Genomic DNA, 16,364 nt, shown 5'->3' with positions numbered 1-16,364 from the left:
GAGAGTGGACACGCACTAGTTAAAGCACTGAAGACCTCGGCGTATTATCAAAAACATGAAAAAGTAAAACATCAAAGTGCATGACCTTTATTTGATATACTGTGAAGTGCCGTCCAGGTGGCACAAAATGGCAGCAGAACAATGAAGATATAAGGCTCCTTTTCACTGACAAACTGGTCTTTGTCTTGATTTTTTGGCTATTCTGCCAGCATATGAATAGGAGCACCTGCAAATGATAAATGATGGCATTTATAAATAGATAAACCAGCCCGTTAAAGTCTGTTATTCATTCGCCTCCCCCGAATCCCCCGTGTTCATATAATACACCACCACTTAAAGAGCAGCCGACTGTTGAAGGCCATCGGTGAAAACCCCAAACTCTGATCCCAGAGGACTGAACCATCGACCCCTGAGATTAACTATCCAACATGCTATCAGGGAAGGACATGGAGAACAGCAGGAAGTGCTACAAAAGTCATAAAATTCATAAATGAAAAGTAAAATGAAATCATCAATACTAATAACGGAATTTAATAATTCTAATATTGTAACTACCTCTTTGTTTTTCATCTCTCCAACCATCATATCTCTAGAATTCATTCAGTATACAAATACTAAACATAGAGTTAAGATATGTATATTATGTCATTGTGTACAGTAGCACTTATTCATGATGTCACAAGTAAAATCAACATGAACATCAAAGTATTTCCAAAAACACAATCCATCCTGTGTTTTCAACCTAGATCCATCTCTACGGCTCCAGAGCCAGCTACTGCAGGTTCCCCGCCGCTGTCCTGCCATGTTTCTTACACCAAACCAGGCCAAGTCCCAGGCTAGGTACTGATTATCTGCTGTGTGGTGGTTGTTAAATAGTGCAGCAGACACCAGAGGTCCTTTTTTAATATGTGGTCTGTTGCCGTGACCCCCACTAACGCGGCAGGCAGAGCTTAGCCGGAGAGTTGCTGGACGCAGAAACTCAAAGCCTCAGATCTCCAGGCTTATGTCTCCCTCTAGGGGGCGGATTGCAACTGATATTCAATCAGCCTCTTGGCCAATAAGCCTGCACTCTTTATCCCAGGTGGATAAAGAGGGGCCGCTTGTGGTGGGTTACCCTCCGCAACGATTCTGTATCATCTTTGGCTTTTTCAAAAGTTAAGTCTCAGGTTCCAAGTCTGAAAGCAGCAAGTCTCACATACCGCAGCTGTGAGGCCATCTACTGTACAGTACATACAGGTTCATGCTGAGTATGTGTGTGCGCGCGGAAGCCTTACGCCCAGTGAACCTGAGCTTCTGCCTTCGAGTGCCGTTTAGCCTCCATGATGGAGAAGGCCTCTTGCTCCTCGCTTATCTCCTTCAGCCTCTTCTCCTCCAGGAACGACACCAGGGAGTCCCTCATGTCGACCACCTCGATCATCTGTTGAAGGACCCGATCTTCTTCTGCCTGCTGCTCTGATGTCTTGTCTGCCAGACAAACACATATGCACACTTTAAAAGAGGCTAGAATCAATATTTTAATAGTGGCAACGTATCAACGATAATGTGAGAACAATGTGACAGCGACAGCGGTTTGCTCGCAGTGAGTTTTCACTTTAATCTGCAGCTTCCCTCGGCTTTATGGAGCTTTACAGCGAGTTTCAGCTCAGTCTAACTTGGTCTAACTGGGGGAAGGATGGGTGCGTAATACTGCATCGGCATGATTACAAGACGACCCCGCCTTCAGACCGTCCTGTTGGGAAAGTTTCCCAGATACTTGTTTTTACTTGTCAGGAGTTTATTTCCTCTGTGGCAGAAAACCCCTTTAAAAGAGCCATCAGAGACTCCTGTAGGTTAAACTGGGCTTATTAAACACTTTAAAGGATAGATTCACATCAGCAGCATGAAGCCTACAAGCAACCCATAATGTAACACTCTCTGTAAGAGCCCTGGCTAAACACAACTGGTGCTTGTTTCTAAGCTGGGTCGCTCTTTTCTAACTGCTTCATAATCAAAAGGCCTGTTCAAGAAACGTCAACAACACATGTGCAGACCAAAGTACACACCGGCCATCTCCATGTATCTCCTGAGCTCCAACTCCAGCATGCTCTGCTTGTCCTCGAGTTCCAGCTGTCGAGACCTGCGAGGAAAACAAACATCAGCTGAGTCATGTCAACATGACATCCTGCTATAGCTGCAGGTAATCATAAGGCCATATGACAAACAGAGTCTGACTGTAAAGAAGATTGGTTGCTGCCACGGAGAGAATAAAACAGCAACCACAGTGTTTAGAGGTGGAAGTCTGCTGTTATGGACCTTCTGGCTACTGTGTCACCTCTACCCTGCACAAAGCCTGTGTTGTACTCCCAGCGTGACTAAACAGGCTTTTACTGTGCATCACTGTTTGAATTAACTGTGTACACTTACGCCACCATGAGGTCCGACTCCTCAGAAACCAGCGCATTCTTCTCGTGGACGAGTTGGATCCAATCCTCGATCATTTCAGGAGAGCCGCTGCTGCCTGGAAGTGGAAAAACACAGTGTTTGGGTATCCGCGTGTGATGGTAAAAGAGGAAGGCAGGTTTGAAGGGAAATTCTAGATATAGTGTTGTGGAACAACATTCATGTGAGTGTGTCTGAGGACAAACTGGGAGCACGCATCGCTCTATTTCTGGAGGCTGTTTCCCGTGAATCCAGCAGACTTGATGTAATTCACAGTTTAACATTTTAACTCCATCAATACACACACAGTACATGTATTTAGTTAGATTATATTGTATTCAGCATCCTCTTCCAGCATCAAACAACAGCTTCTGGTTGCATGGGGGGCATAAACTCTCTGCTCTTAAAAATTAGTATTTTTAGTTAGAAATCTCAAAAAAATGAAAACTAGGAGCGTTTATTATAATCAGGAATGAAAAACCACAGGTCTCTCTCTTACCAGCCTCTCCTCGCAGAGTTCGCTCCAGCACTATACCCTTGTCCTCCAACTCCTTGAAGGTCACCTCAATCTCCTCCAGTCTCCTCTGGATGGACTGTGAACCACAGAAACGAGAACGAGTAAGAAAATGACTCGAGCGAAGTGCACGTAATTTTATTATTATATCTCACTGATATCAGCCTCAGTGTTTGCTGCTCACTCTCCTACAGCTGTATCAGTTCATTCAGTTATTTGTAAGTCTAACCAAACTTTTCTCACTGCTGCTGCTTCACATTAAGAAAGCTTTCCCTGGTATAATAAGGGACGGCTTTTGTTGTGAAGAAGCAGCAGGAAACGTATTTATCACAGCATTTGTTCAACAAAAACGTGTCTAAAAAACAAGAAATGGTCGCTGTCATCATTTCTTTTTACAGCGGAGCAGTTTATTAAAACAACTTGAGTCTGTTTGTTTGCACTGTGAACAGATACACCAGTTGCTCTTCTGCTGGATTTCTGACAAAGAAGCTGCTCAAGGAGAGTTTGCTGCCCCCAGAATGCACCTGCTGTTACCACCAGCAACCACAGGTGTCACCAGATCAACCAGGAAAGAAGTCTTCAGGATTATAACTCGAACATACCACAAATATTCCGACAACAGAAGAAATGACTACATTTATCCTCAATGTGTTGACACATCTATAGGCAAGTACAAGCACAATGAAGTGTATTGCTTCATTGAGTGAAGTTGGAGAAGCCACTGACTAATAAAATATAAATGTGCTATAAGTATTGTAACACTGTGACAGACACCGACCTGGGCTTTACGTAATCGCTGTAATTCGCTCATCTTGGCTCGCCGCTCCAGTGTCCTCATCTTCATCAACTCCAACTTCTCAGCCTCAACAGGGTCTGATGGCACCGTCTGAAACTAGAGGCAAAGTGTTAGAGGCAAGTGCACTGCTGGTTAAAATAGCAGCTCACTATCACGTAAAATGAAAACATCCGCTCTGTCCCTCTCCTTACTTTCTTATCAAATAAGTCAACATCATCTTGTTCAAACATCTCGTCATCGTCGTCATCATCATCGTCGTCGTCGTCATCTCCATCGACACCCTCTTCTGAAGCACTGTGAACATGTCTGAATGTTGTTTCTGTGGTAAAGAAATGCAAGAAAGATGTTGTGTTACAACAGACCCAGACTGACAAAGCTCTCAAAAACCCCCCACAGTAAAAAGGTCCCTGCAACCTCTTTTCTTCACTTAAGATCAAAGAGGGGATGAGTCCTCAACTTACCCACTCTCCCTGGTTGATTGATATGGACGCTGAGCCGGGTGTCTCTGCTGATCCTCGGGGAAGAGAGATTCCAGGGGGAAAACTTGGATCGTACTCTGGTCTGCCCGCTTGGCATCTCTTTCCTCCTGAAGCAGCGTCGGTTCCTCTTCTCCCGCATGTGACTAGCGGTGCTCCCACTCCAGTAGCCCTCCTCTTCTTGCCCATCCAGGCCCTCCGGTTTAGGGGGGCTCGGACCTCCTGCAGTTGCGGAGGAAGAGGAGCAGGAGGAGGATCCACCAGGGGTCTCTGAGTCCGAGTCTGCGCTGAAGCTCTGAAGATTCACCAGCTGGGTTTTCTCCTCAAGGGTCAGCTGAAGCTTTCGGAGCAATTGCTTCGGACGGGAGTCTGGTGCCGCCTTGGAGATCTCTTTTGTAGGGGTTGGAGATGAACATTCTTCTGGAGCTGAGGGGTTAAAAATGTGGACTGAGCGAGGTTTTGCTATTGGAGGAGAGGGCTGAGGGCTGGGTGTGGTCTGCCGAGAGTGACGGGGCTTGGGGACAGGATAGGGAGCCGTCTCCCCCTCAGTGGGTGCTGCTACCTCAGTTTCAGATGGACGACCTGGGGGAGTTTTTGATGGATGCGGTTCTTGGGACTCTTCTTTGGATTCAAGTATATGGTGATCCAGTCCTTCAGGTTTACAGTCCAGCGTGTGCTCATACTCCTCATCTGATGGAGATGGTGTATAATCATCACTGGAAAGCTCGTTCTCTGCACGTGTCCCTTTTTGATTTCCTTCGCTATCCTGAATACAGAAATGGCATATAAAAAAAAAAATTTGGAAATGCAAAGAAAGAAATCCCTGTTTAATATGTTTTGGTCCACAGGCTACATGCTTTGACACAAACATACTCATCAGTTGTGCGTAATTGCTGCGAGCGAGTCAGCCCTGCAGGCGGATGACATTGGACCAGACACCAGAAGGATGATATATCATGCAACAGACGATTGTGTAACACGCACATTACGAACACAAGGATTCAACATGGAGTCTGGAGTCATCAGCAGCGAGCAACTGAATGGTTTACATCTGTTCTGTTCAGTGACCCACCTTACAAGCCGCGTTTTCCAGCTCCAACTCTTCAGAGTGCAGCTCACAGTAAAATCTCCCTGAGGAGACATCACAGATAAAAACAATAAAAGGAGTTGAAAAGTCAGAGACAAGTGAACCTGCTGTTCTCTTAAATTATTAATCTCCTTTCAGTCTAAATGGAAACCCCCTTTAAAAAAAGGGTCTCGTGCAAATTATTAATTAGACAAATGAATAAATAAGTGGTGCTTCACGACAGATGTTGAAAACTAGAAATACAAAGTGCTTTATACTCAACAATACAGTATCAAGTGATTCAATAGAGGACAGCTAGTAAACAAGAGGCTGCTAAAAAGGCTAAACATGGAAAGATTCTCGAGAAAGTTCTCACCTGTAGTCTGGTCAAAGGTGTATCCTCCCAGTCTGAGTGTGATGCCGCACTGATGGCAGGTGAAGCAGCTCCGGTGGAAGAACTTGCCCTCAGCACTGATGCGCTCCAGCAGATAGACCCTCTGACCACAGAAGTAACACTCCTCACTTTTGTTTGTCACACCAGCACCAGGTTCAAGTTCAGGTTCAGGCTCAGGCTCAGGCTCAGGCTCAGGTGTAAGACCGAGCTCAGGGGACAAAGGCGGCACCACCGTCTGAGGGAAAGGGTCATAAGGCGGAGTTACATTCAGTGAAGCAACACTGGCACCGAAAAAGTAGAGAAGAAATCGTACAGAAAGCCTCCAAAGTAGAATCCGATTAGTTAAACTCACACTGTCCTCATCTTCCATCCTGGTCTCTCTTTCACTTGCTCGTTTCTCAGCTGCCAGCTTCTCCTGCAGAGAAAGAAAAACAAGAAAAACTATTAATATCATATGACCTGATTATGTTGATTATGTGGAGAACATTCAAACAAACATTCAAACCATTTTCATGACGAACTAACATCTAACATTTTGGCCCGAAACAGAGGCACAACAGATGTGAGTCACAGACCGAAGGCCCAGACGTGAACTCCAGCCAACAAGCCAGCCTGTTTGAAAACATCTTTATCAAACATTTCTCTCTGCTGTGTAAACAGTGAACTTAAGTCACAGTGGGCGTACCTTGCGTCTTTGCAGAGAGTTGTGCTTCAGCTTGTTCAGGAAAAAGACAGCTGACTGTGTCTGGGAGAGAGTCAGAGACTTGGGCGATGGCAGGAAGGCTGCAGGGTCTGTAGCCAGCAGAAAATGAAAGAAAGAAAAATGTCAGAGAGGGACACACACACACACACACACACACACACCAAAAACTGCTGTATCTTACTGTTACACTAGGCTGCAATCCTAAAGACACCTGAACGTTGTTGTTGGCCTACTTGCAGCTTTGCATACAGCTGCTAAAAATATTCTGATCATACCTTTTTGGATATCTTCAAGGTATATCCTTTCATGTCGGATAGTCAGAAATATAAAAAATCCCTCTTACTTGCATTTTCTGTGGCGTCACAACAGCAGCAGCAGCAGCAGCTGAATTTAACTTGTCAATCCACATAAAAAAAAACTCCTCAGCGCCACATCTGACTACCACTCCCACTCTTTGATCATTCAGATAAGGTTACCGTAGAATGACAGCTCCCTCCTGCCTGCACGTCAGTCAGCGGATCCCAAGCAGAGCAGCAGAGTAGCACAGCATCACAGACACAGGGAGCGTATATATATATATATATATATATATATATATATTTATTACACCCACTTCAGCTCATTCACTGCCTCCAAACGTTGGGCTCACATTTACGCTACACAAACTCCTCATGGTACAAATACTGTAAAAATACCTCAGCTGCAAAACAGCCGGGAGAAAATGCCCCTTCAGCGCAGGAATAGTAGATCCCCTTCAAGAGACGCTGGTCCCATCAGACCCTGATAAACCAGGTCCACACCGTGACTGTTTGCTCTGTCTGCTGCTGGGCTGGCTTAGTGCAGGAGAGCAGCACGACCAGTAGAGGCTGGCTCTGAGCACAGCACTAGCCACTTAAGCCAAATGAATTCTGGGTAACATGCTCTTAAAGAGACAGCCGCGATTTGATCACTTCTCAACACCAAACACATTTCAGTGGGAGGACACCTGACCCTTTTAAGGTGATGCTAATGCTGTGCAGTGTCTAAGCAACAGAGTTATGTAAGACTGATGCTGCTGTCCCCGATAGCTATCTTCAGAAATATATTGGAACATAAATAGCATTAAAAATGACATAATTAATGAAAGCATTAATTGTGGTATATTGCAAAGTGCTTTTTCTGACTTTTTCTTGGCTTTTGCCTTGGTTGACATTCTTTTTACCCTTGCGAATAACAGATACCCAAACTTTTACCTTTTGCTGGCACATCGAAGGCATTTCGGACCTGGGTGAGGTAGAGGACCATGGACAGCTTGTCTATCTGACCGCTTTTGGCCAAATCACTGGCAGACATGACAGGTGGGATGCCCAGCTCCTTCTCCAAGATGCTGAAAGCCAGTTGGTTGTTGTGAACAGAGCTGGAATCATCCAGGGAGGACATGTCACTGTGGAGGAAATAGAAAGCTGGGATCACTCTACAGTATTAATCATAGAGGCTCTTTTCACAGGAGAGATGATCATTACATTAGCTTTTGGTTACTGTTTGGTTAGCCATGGATTTTAATTAGGTAAAACATGTTAAACGTAAATACCTGAAGTAGATTTTCTCAAAGAACTGGCTCAAATTAACACCTTTAAACCACCACATAGTCATTCAGCATCCTAGTGTTTCTCATTAGTGGTGCTGTCAGATGAAAACCAGGCTAATGCCAGGGGAGCGACTCACATGAGCTGAGGTCTGAAGTGGTGGATCAGAGCACACAGAGCCAGCCCGGACCTCCAGGATTGGGTAAAATCTTTTACATTCACGTTCTCATAACCCGCCGTGTGTTTCTGGCACCATTTCAACAACTCTTCAAAACCATTGACTGAATCTGAGAAGACAAAAGCAGAAAATTCATCGGACAATTATCTGCAGCGTGTTCGTGGTTTCGCAGTCCTTGATGTGTAAATATGGTGTCAGTGATTTTTTTTTTTTTTCATGGCGTGTCAATACCACAAAACCACCAAGTGCTTCCTGCTAAACTCAACACAGCTGAGTATAAAGAGAAAGAATAAGCAGAGTAACCATCAAACACGCCTGAGTGGCTGCACAATGAAGAACAGCTGACCTTGACGCATGTGAGACAACTTGTTCTTCTGTTTCTGGCTTGGATTGGATTTGTCAACATCATATAGGTGCTGCACCTAAATGAAATGACGGGGAGATTAGTCAACACATTCAGGGATCGCAGACTAAATTAACCCTTTACATCACTGAGTCAATCAAACAGGAACACAGCAGGATTTGGAAATCATATAAAAGATATTGTTTGATGCAATCAATGTACAGAAAGCCATCACACAAGCCCTAATAACAATTATATTTACTGTATAATTATACTATACTGTCTAGGCCCAGAGACGATGAATATTAGCAGTTTTACTTTGCTAATAACACTAATATATATAATACTTAACACCTAAAAACAGCTATGGAACAGTTTCACACTAAACTCAGGCTAAAGTCTATTTTGTTAACATTGCTTTTTATGAGACTGTGTCTACTAGACTCTAATCTGCATCTTTGAATAACCTTCATGATGATTAAAGCGACTGATTAAATCTGTGTTGAGTAAATAAGGGATAACAGTCCTGACCTGGCTGGTCTGGATGGACGAGACGTTGACTCTTGTGTACCGCGTTTTGGGGTCGATGCTGTAACCAGCGTAGTTTTTGCTGGTGTTTTCTGGTGTGGTCTGGGACAAGACCTGGTAGATACTTTCTCTGTACATTTGTGAAAGAAATGAAAGCAAAATCATTTAGAGCCCCAAATAAATCAACACACGGAAACACAAGAGATGCATTGAAATGTAAAAGGAAACTGACACTAACAGAGAAACAGGTGTGATGACATAACTGGGTGAGTTTAGAGATCACCAGACCATACAAATGTTTGACTTCACACCAGATGAACAGAAACAGAATAAAATAATTCCTTTAAATGTGTAAAAATGCTTGGCATTGTCTGGTATAAAAAAGGTACAGCCTCTTATTTTGAATTTTGAGAAAAAAGGACCATAGTTAATGAAGTTCTTGACACTTTATTCTGTATTTTCATCAGGCTTCCCGCTTAACAGATTTCATAGTCTAATCATATTCAAATTTCAAAAGCTCAAACTCATTGTTTTATTCTTGTCACATCAAGGAATCATGCAGAAATAATCATTGCACTTATGTAATCAAAACAACTATCCATCATACTAATTATCTCAGGATGGGAGGTGTTTAATGATAAGGACATCCACAGGCATACTGATGGATCTATTTTTATACTTTATTTTCAATACTTTTCGAGGCCATCCGTTCATTTCATCGTTTAAATCCTACAGCAAAAAGTTGCATCATGAACATGAAAGTGTGTTTCGCATGATATTTCTCATGATGTAAAGATGAAATGTGATTGTCGGTATTGTGTGCTGCGTAGTAGTTTTATGAAGCTGACTCACCGCTCAGCCAGGACCTTGAGATGTGGGACCCCCATGCCCCAGCTCCTCACCATCCACGCTGTGTCAAAAGAGGCAAGAAACCCACGGGCAATACCTGTACCCAGAGGCCAGAAAGGCTGCAGAGAAGCGAGCATAAGAACTCATTGAAGCACATTAAGATAATCTCACAGTTAACGGTAACTGGAGCAGACACAAATCATACTGCGAGTGCCCAGAAGCACATCACTTATTAAGACCTATGGGACACAAAAAAACACAGCTGCCCAGCTTTTCAAACTATAAATAAGAGCTTATCAAATTCAAAGAGTCTACAGCAACGCTAGCAGCTCTGTGAGGCTTTAAGCTAAATGCTAACATGCTGATGTTTGGCAAATATTTACCGTGTTCATCACACTAGTTTAACGTATTAGCATGCTAACATTTGCACTGAACTAAGTACAGCTGAGGCTGATGGGAGTGTCATTGGTTGGGTAGTACTGGACAAATTCACATCTTGACCTGATGATGGCGCTTGTCAAAAACTCAATTTTACAATGTATCCTGAGCGGGATATGAATGTCTGTAGTACCACAGTTCATGGCAATCAATTAAAAAGGTTAAAAAAATTGTGTAAATGTATTACACCATCTTGCAATTTGACTGGCTGGTGGCACCACATATAAAAGGATTCATCTTCTGGGGAACATGAATGTATGCACACATTTCTTTGCTAATCCATCCATAGTTATTGAGGTGTCAGTCTAGAACAAAATGGTGGACAAACTAACCGACATCACCACCCCTAGAGCTAGGCGGATAAAAATGTGAACTAGGGGGAAATTTGCTCCAGATCACTAGAGATGTTGCCCCCGTACCTCCACCAGGCAATCTCCAACGAGAGCCATCAACAACTTCTTCCCCCTCCTCTCCCTGACCATAGAGGCGTTCTCAGCACGGTTCATGCAGGTGAAGTCGAACATGGCCACGTCTGGCTGGCCGGCGTGGTTCTGAGCAAACTGGAGGTCAGGCAGTTTGCCGCCTGTGGAGAAGTGGGCAGCGTCGCGGGCATAGCGGCACAGAGCCTCATGATCCACGTTCGCAGGAGCCAGCAGCTCCTCTGCATCACTGTAGTCCTGCAGAGACAGAGTGAGAGGTGCGATCTGATGAGTCATGGCACCTTTTTCTGATTCTGAGTGACAAGTCTCATACTGGTTTTGCTACATTAGCTAATAAGCCAGGCTGCAGAGAAAGACGGGATGACTGACAGTTTCTCTCTACAGGAGCACCTGCGTGGCTGTTTCATCCATCTGGTTTGTTTCTTTTTCTTTACTGGCCTCAGATGCAGCTGGTGCCAATAAGAATCACACTTTTTCTTGGTAATGGATGTGTTGTTCTCACCTGTTTAATGACCCCCTTCTTCAGCAAGCTCTTCTTCTTGGCAGTCATGACAAAGTAGTGGGTGTCGTCTTTGTAGTACACAATATTCTCCAAATCAATACCTGGAAAGGAAAATGGAGAGGGAGAGAGAGAGAGAGAGAGAGAGAGAGAGAGAGAGAGAGAGAGAGAGAGAGAGAGAGAGAGAGAGAGAGAGAGAGAGAGAGACAGAGAGAAGTACAGGAGAGTGGGAGACATCAGCCGACATCAAGAACACTTGTATTTGCGAGAGATATTTCTCTGTATCATTAGCTTGTTTGCTTATTTCTACTGGTTATACTGGAGCAGATGGAGACACAGGGACGTCAGTGTGAATTAATAAGTCTGGGTGCATTCAGGGTTATAAAAGGGAACACACACAATCCCTGTAAGGTTTGTTCAAAACCCAAGCTGCAGTAGCTGCAGAGTAGGTCAGAGAGGAAGGGTGGATTTCATCACAGTTAACGCTGTCACAGGAAATTAACTGAGGATTGGAACACAGATTAACAGCCTTCGTGCTCTTTTCACACTTCACATTGAACCCGACTTCACAGTGTGAACGTTCATTTCATGCCCTGAGGGTTGCGTTCAGCGAGGCACAACAGGAGAACAATAAAATGAAAATAAAAGCACTCATGTTCTTATTAGAAGTGTTCTGGATCAGTGACTCTACTTCATAATTCATGTTCTCACTTAGTGCACGCCGTGGTAGAAAATAAGTTAATCTGAAGCAACTGATTTCCCCTTTTCATGCTTCAATTTTTAAACAGTTTACTGAAATAGAGCAGACAGCTGCTTCGCTGCAAATCGAGATGTCCTCTTCCATCCAGCTGAACACGACTGTAGATGTCATACCCGTCTCAGTGAGCAGCTCTTGGAAGAACTTCTGGTTGTAGATGCGGGCCACGCCGCTGATCTCTGCCACTTGGGCCTCAGCAGCCGTGTGTCTGTTGTAGAAGTTGGCTGTGATGCCGATGGCCAGCTTGCCTCTCAGCTCCTTGTGCTTAAAACCTGATAGTTTGGGAAAGAAGAAAAAGAGGAAACAGGGCTGATGAAAGCTCACTTATTGAATACGGCTGCTGGAGGGAAGTTTTGTGACTATGTGCAACACCCAGGACTTGCAAAATGTGGAACTGCAGTAATTTGTGTCCCCTGTTGCAACAGTGGGAACAGAAGTGAATTCAAGAGTTCGTGTGTGTGTTTGTCTCACCATCGGGGACAAACCTGCCTCCTCCAGCAGAGATGAAGACATCAAACTGGAAGGTTGCAGCAGGATGAGACCCAGGCTGCAGCTTGGCCATCCAACCTGTCAGAAAAACATCAAACTTTCATGTGCCATGTGCCTCTGAAGATTTCACAATAACATACTGCTGGTTCATGAATGTTGTTGGTTCATAAAAACAACTGATGATGATATACTGGAAGAGTGATTGCTGGTTGGGAAATGTAAATACCGTTTTCTCCTGAGGGCTCAGTCAAGCCCTGATACTCCACTCCGGTGTGCACCTCCACCCCGAGGAGAAGTGCCACTTTCAATAGAACCAACTGCAGCTGACGGATGCCTGAAAACACACAAACACGTGTATATTTCATTGGAAATGTGTATGTGAGATAACAAAGATACTAAATATACAGCCAGTCATGAAAACAGAAAGTTAAAAGGGAGCTAGGGCTGCAACTAAGGACTATTTTCATTTAAAATAAATAATCAACATATTAATCTATTAATTGTTTAGACTTTATTACGTCAGAAAATAGAGACAACTGCCCGTCATGGTTTCCCAGAGCCCAATATGATGTCTTCAATTTCCAGACCAGTGAACAGCAGCAAATCTGACATTTGAGAAGCCATTTTGGTTGATAATTGACTTAAAGAACTGATCAACTGTATGTAATAATTGACCCCCTGCCCCTTATCATTTTCTGTTGATCTCTGAAGCGATGAATCAGCTAATCATTTCAGCACAAATGGGGGCACTTCAAGACAACACCAGACCTGGTTCACAGTAAAGGACAGTCGTTAAGTCACTCACTGATGTGATCCAGGGACCCGCAGCAGAATTTGCCGTAGAACTTCTTGGCTCCGAGCCCACGGAGGTCATAAATGGTGAAGGGCCACAGGTGGAGAACATTGTTCCTGGAGAAAGCCTCTCTCTTCTCCAACACCACCACCTGAGCCCCCAGCAGGGACAGTTCGATGGCCGTCCTCAGCCCACACGGCCCCGCCCCCAACACAAGACACTGAGAGAGAGAGAGAGAGAGAGAGGACGTGGAAATTAGACAAACAGCCAGCATGCGTGATATGATGCTAATCAAAGAACGAGGAAACCAGGTAGAACTAAGTGTTATATTGCCCTCCTGCGGGGCAAAGTCCTGTTCTTTTAAACCACAAGCCCAAACATTGTCTGTGTGTGTGTCACAGCAAAGCAAATGATGCAGTACCCTCCATAAGCCAATCAGGACCGTTGACAAGGTTTGTCTAAACCTGATTAGCAGTTAATCCCAAAAAATCTGCATGATAAACAGACGGATGGACAATGACTGATCCATAGTCCCTTCTCAATCAATTATTTCAATTGTATGCTAATAAATTACAGTTTGATTAATTTGGGTTCTATAAAAAAACGCAAGACTAGACTAGTTGTGAGGGGCTGATATTTTGTACCAATATTTATATTAAAATATCTAGATTTTAAATCTGATAATTATCTAATATTACAGGTTTTCAGTGTTTTTACCAGAATTCAGACGCCTCAAAAACAGCTTTTACATCAGGGAATGACAAAAAGTCTTAACTATACCTGTTTAGTGGTGAATTAAATGATGTCGTACATTAAGAATTAATTTACACAACTGAACAAAAAAACAAAACAATAACAAAAACAACAAAAGAAGGAAGGAAATTGAACTTAATTAAAAGCCAGTGTGTGTCTAATCATCATGGAAGTTAAACTTCACTGCCAGTACCTTGTTTTTGCTGCAGGCTTTTCCTTGCTGGTAATCTGGGTGAGATGCCCTTTTGTCCAGCTTGGTCCACAGGGCTTTGGCCTTCCAGTAGTTCAGTCTTTCCTTTAACTTGGGGTAGAAGCTCCTGAAATCCTTGGGGTTGATGTTCAGTTGCCTGCAGAGCTCAGCAAAGTGATGCTTCACATCCTTACAAGTCTGGGCATGGATGAAGGAGTCAAATGTAGCATGCGAAGGGTTGACAGGGTCCTGGCTCGCCATAGTGGAGGATGATCCTGTGGTCTCTGGGTTTGTTGGTTAACTGCGAAAGAGGAGTTTATATGATGGTTTTAGAACTTCCTACCTGGAGATAACCGGGCCGTGGGGGATAGGTTTACTGTGAATGATCAAAGTGTTTGTTTTATAGAGGTGGTCCAGCCTTTAAGTCTTCTACCTTCTGTGCTAGGGGAAGTCTCCTCCTCCCGTTCTCCTAATTATAGGCAAGATGTAAATGTTTTGGTTTTTTTGTCACCTGGTCGGCTGACTCATTTCTAACTTCCTCAGTGGTTTCTCGTTTCTGCATCTCCCCGTATCTTTTCTTTTTTACGACTTGCTGTGCATTGAACAGCCCGCCCACAGCATATGTGTCACTCTCACACACCGCCTCAGGACGTCTGCCAGTCATTAGTTTCACTACGCAGGAGTACACAGTTTAATGGAAACATATGGCTGCAACACGGAGTGAGAATGGAACTTTTCCCATACGTTGGAATAACTGTTTCTCAACTCAACCAATCAAGAAAAAGTACATGTTACCTAGGGCTGGGTGATACCGCTTAAAGTATAAATAAAATATCAGATATTAATAAGAATATTGTATAAAACTATGGGAAATGTATGAAGTTCAGTGTACTGAAACACAGTGTGTTATTTTAGACAAAGATAACACAAGTAGGGCTGCAACTGATTATTATTTTCATAGATTAATTAATGGTTTGGTCTAAATCTAAAAATAAAAAATGTGTGAATGACGTCTTTAAATGTCTTTCTTTGTCTGACCAACAGTCCAAAGCACAAATATATACAGTTTACTATAATAGAGCACAATATATCTATAAAAAGACAAGGAAAAGCAGCAAATTCTCTCATTAGAGAACCTGGAACCAACAATGAATTGATTACTAAAAATAGCTGCAGATTAATTTCCTGTCTGCTGACTAATTGCTAACTCTTCAGTAAGTAATTGAATTTGTTTTTAATTACAATTCACTTTGGAACAACATAACGGCGACGGTGAAAGCTGATGAATAATTAATGGCCCAGCCGGGATTCTACCCGACAGCACAGTAGCTTTTCTAGACGACATCTAAACTTTAGAAACGGACAAAGTGTGCTTGTAAGTAATTACATTAGACACTTTTGGTGCACATAATGAGCTCACAATCCATTTGACAACATTTACTTAAGGTGGATTATTTTCAGAAACAAGTGCCACCACAGGCAACATGCTAATCTTTTATGTCAATATACTCAAACAATAAAGACAGTGTTTAACCCACAGTTTCTACAGTACACCCTTTTTTTTTTTTTTAACAGTAATAGCAAGTGTTGTGGTTGACATTTCCTGTAACTAACACACATGCATCACTTCCTGATGATAACACTAACCTCACAGCGACTCCCCTCTGCTGCTAATTCTGCAGCGGGGGGTGAAGGGCCCCCGCCCTTCACCTGAGACGCAGTCTATAATTACAGTCACAGACCACTGCAAGCATGTGTGTGCGTGACCGTGCTTTTGTGTGATCTTGAGGGAAACTGCATTTAAGACAAACACTCCTTTTTTCTTTTTTTTAACCACTGATTGTCTGTATTCACTGAAAAAGAGGTCTGTAGATATTCACTGAAAAAGAGCACGGTGATGACACAGCTTTTGAACAAACATGACATGACGCTAAATCCTCCCTGCCTTCCTGTTTCACACACGACCGCCTTTCGCTCTGTTGCTATATGCTACCAATCACTCAAACAAGTTACTGCTTAAAATAAAACAAGCCTCCATGGAGACCCAAATGATACAGATTAAACACAGAGGCTTCAACATGAACGCACAGCTCAGGTGAACATAGTCCAGCTTTGATGCAGCCAGTATTTCTCATGAGCATCCAGGGGCATTTCAAACTTGTGGTATGTGAAGGA

The 16,364-nt window shown here is 43.4% G+C and overlaps 1 protein-coding gene across 1 annotated transcript; it reads right to left on the bottom strand.

The window, feature by feature from the left end:
• Positions 1–71: 71 nt before the first annotated feature.
• mical1 (microtubule associated monooxygenase, calponin and LIM domain containing 1) lies at positions 72–14,450 on the bottom strand. Its single transcript, XM_070909884.1, has 23 exons — positions 14,193–14,450; positions 13,259–13,466; positions 12,680–12,787; positions 12,436–12,531; positions 12,081–12,236; positions 11,211–11,311; positions 10,688–10,945; positions 9,834–9,949; positions 8,985–9,111; positions 8,457–8,532; positions 8,072–8,219; positions 7,600–7,790; positions 6,350–6,456; positions 6,017–6,079; positions 5,647–5,899; positions 5,277–5,335; positions 4,190–4,970; positions 3,920–4,047; positions 3,711–3,818; positions 2,918–3,011; positions 2,404–2,497; positions 2,043–2,116; positions 72–1,464 (listed from the first exon to the last, which is right to left on the bottom strand). The coding sequence occupies exons 1-23, from the start codon at positions 14,448–14,450 to the stop codon at positions 1,271–1,273; spliced, it is 3,798 nt and encodes a 1,265-aa protein (XP_070765985.1). The 3' UTR covers positions 72–1,270.
• Positions 14,451–16,364: the final 1,914 nt, after the last annotated feature.

Source organism: Enoplosus armatus, chromosome 8 (assembly GCF_043641665.1).
Source record: "Enoplosus armatus isolate fEnoArm2 chromosome 8, fEnoArm2.hap1, whole genome shotgun sequence".
NCBI classification, from domain to species: Eukaryota; Metazoa; Chordata; class Actinopteri; order Centrarchiformes; family Enoplosidae; genus Enoplosus; species Enoplosus armatus.
Note: the sequence above shows the minus strand (reverse complement) of the source record. Positions and strands in the feature narration are given on the sequence as shown.

Excerpts from the sequence above, each read along its gene's own strand:
- mical1 (XM_070909884.1), bottom strand. The coding sequence starts at position 14,450 with ATGGCGAGCCAGGACCCTGTCAACCCTTCGCATGCTACATTTGACTCC. Across the intron at positions 6,080-6,349 it reads ACTCTCTGCAAAGACGCAAG|GAGAAGCTGGCAGCTGAGAA; the intron begins GTACGCCCACTG and ends CTTTCTCTGCAG. Across the intron at positions 3,819-3,919 it reads TTGACTTATTTGATAAGAAA|ACGGTGCCATCAGACCCTGT; the intron begins GTAAGGAGAGGG and ends CTCTAGTTTCAG.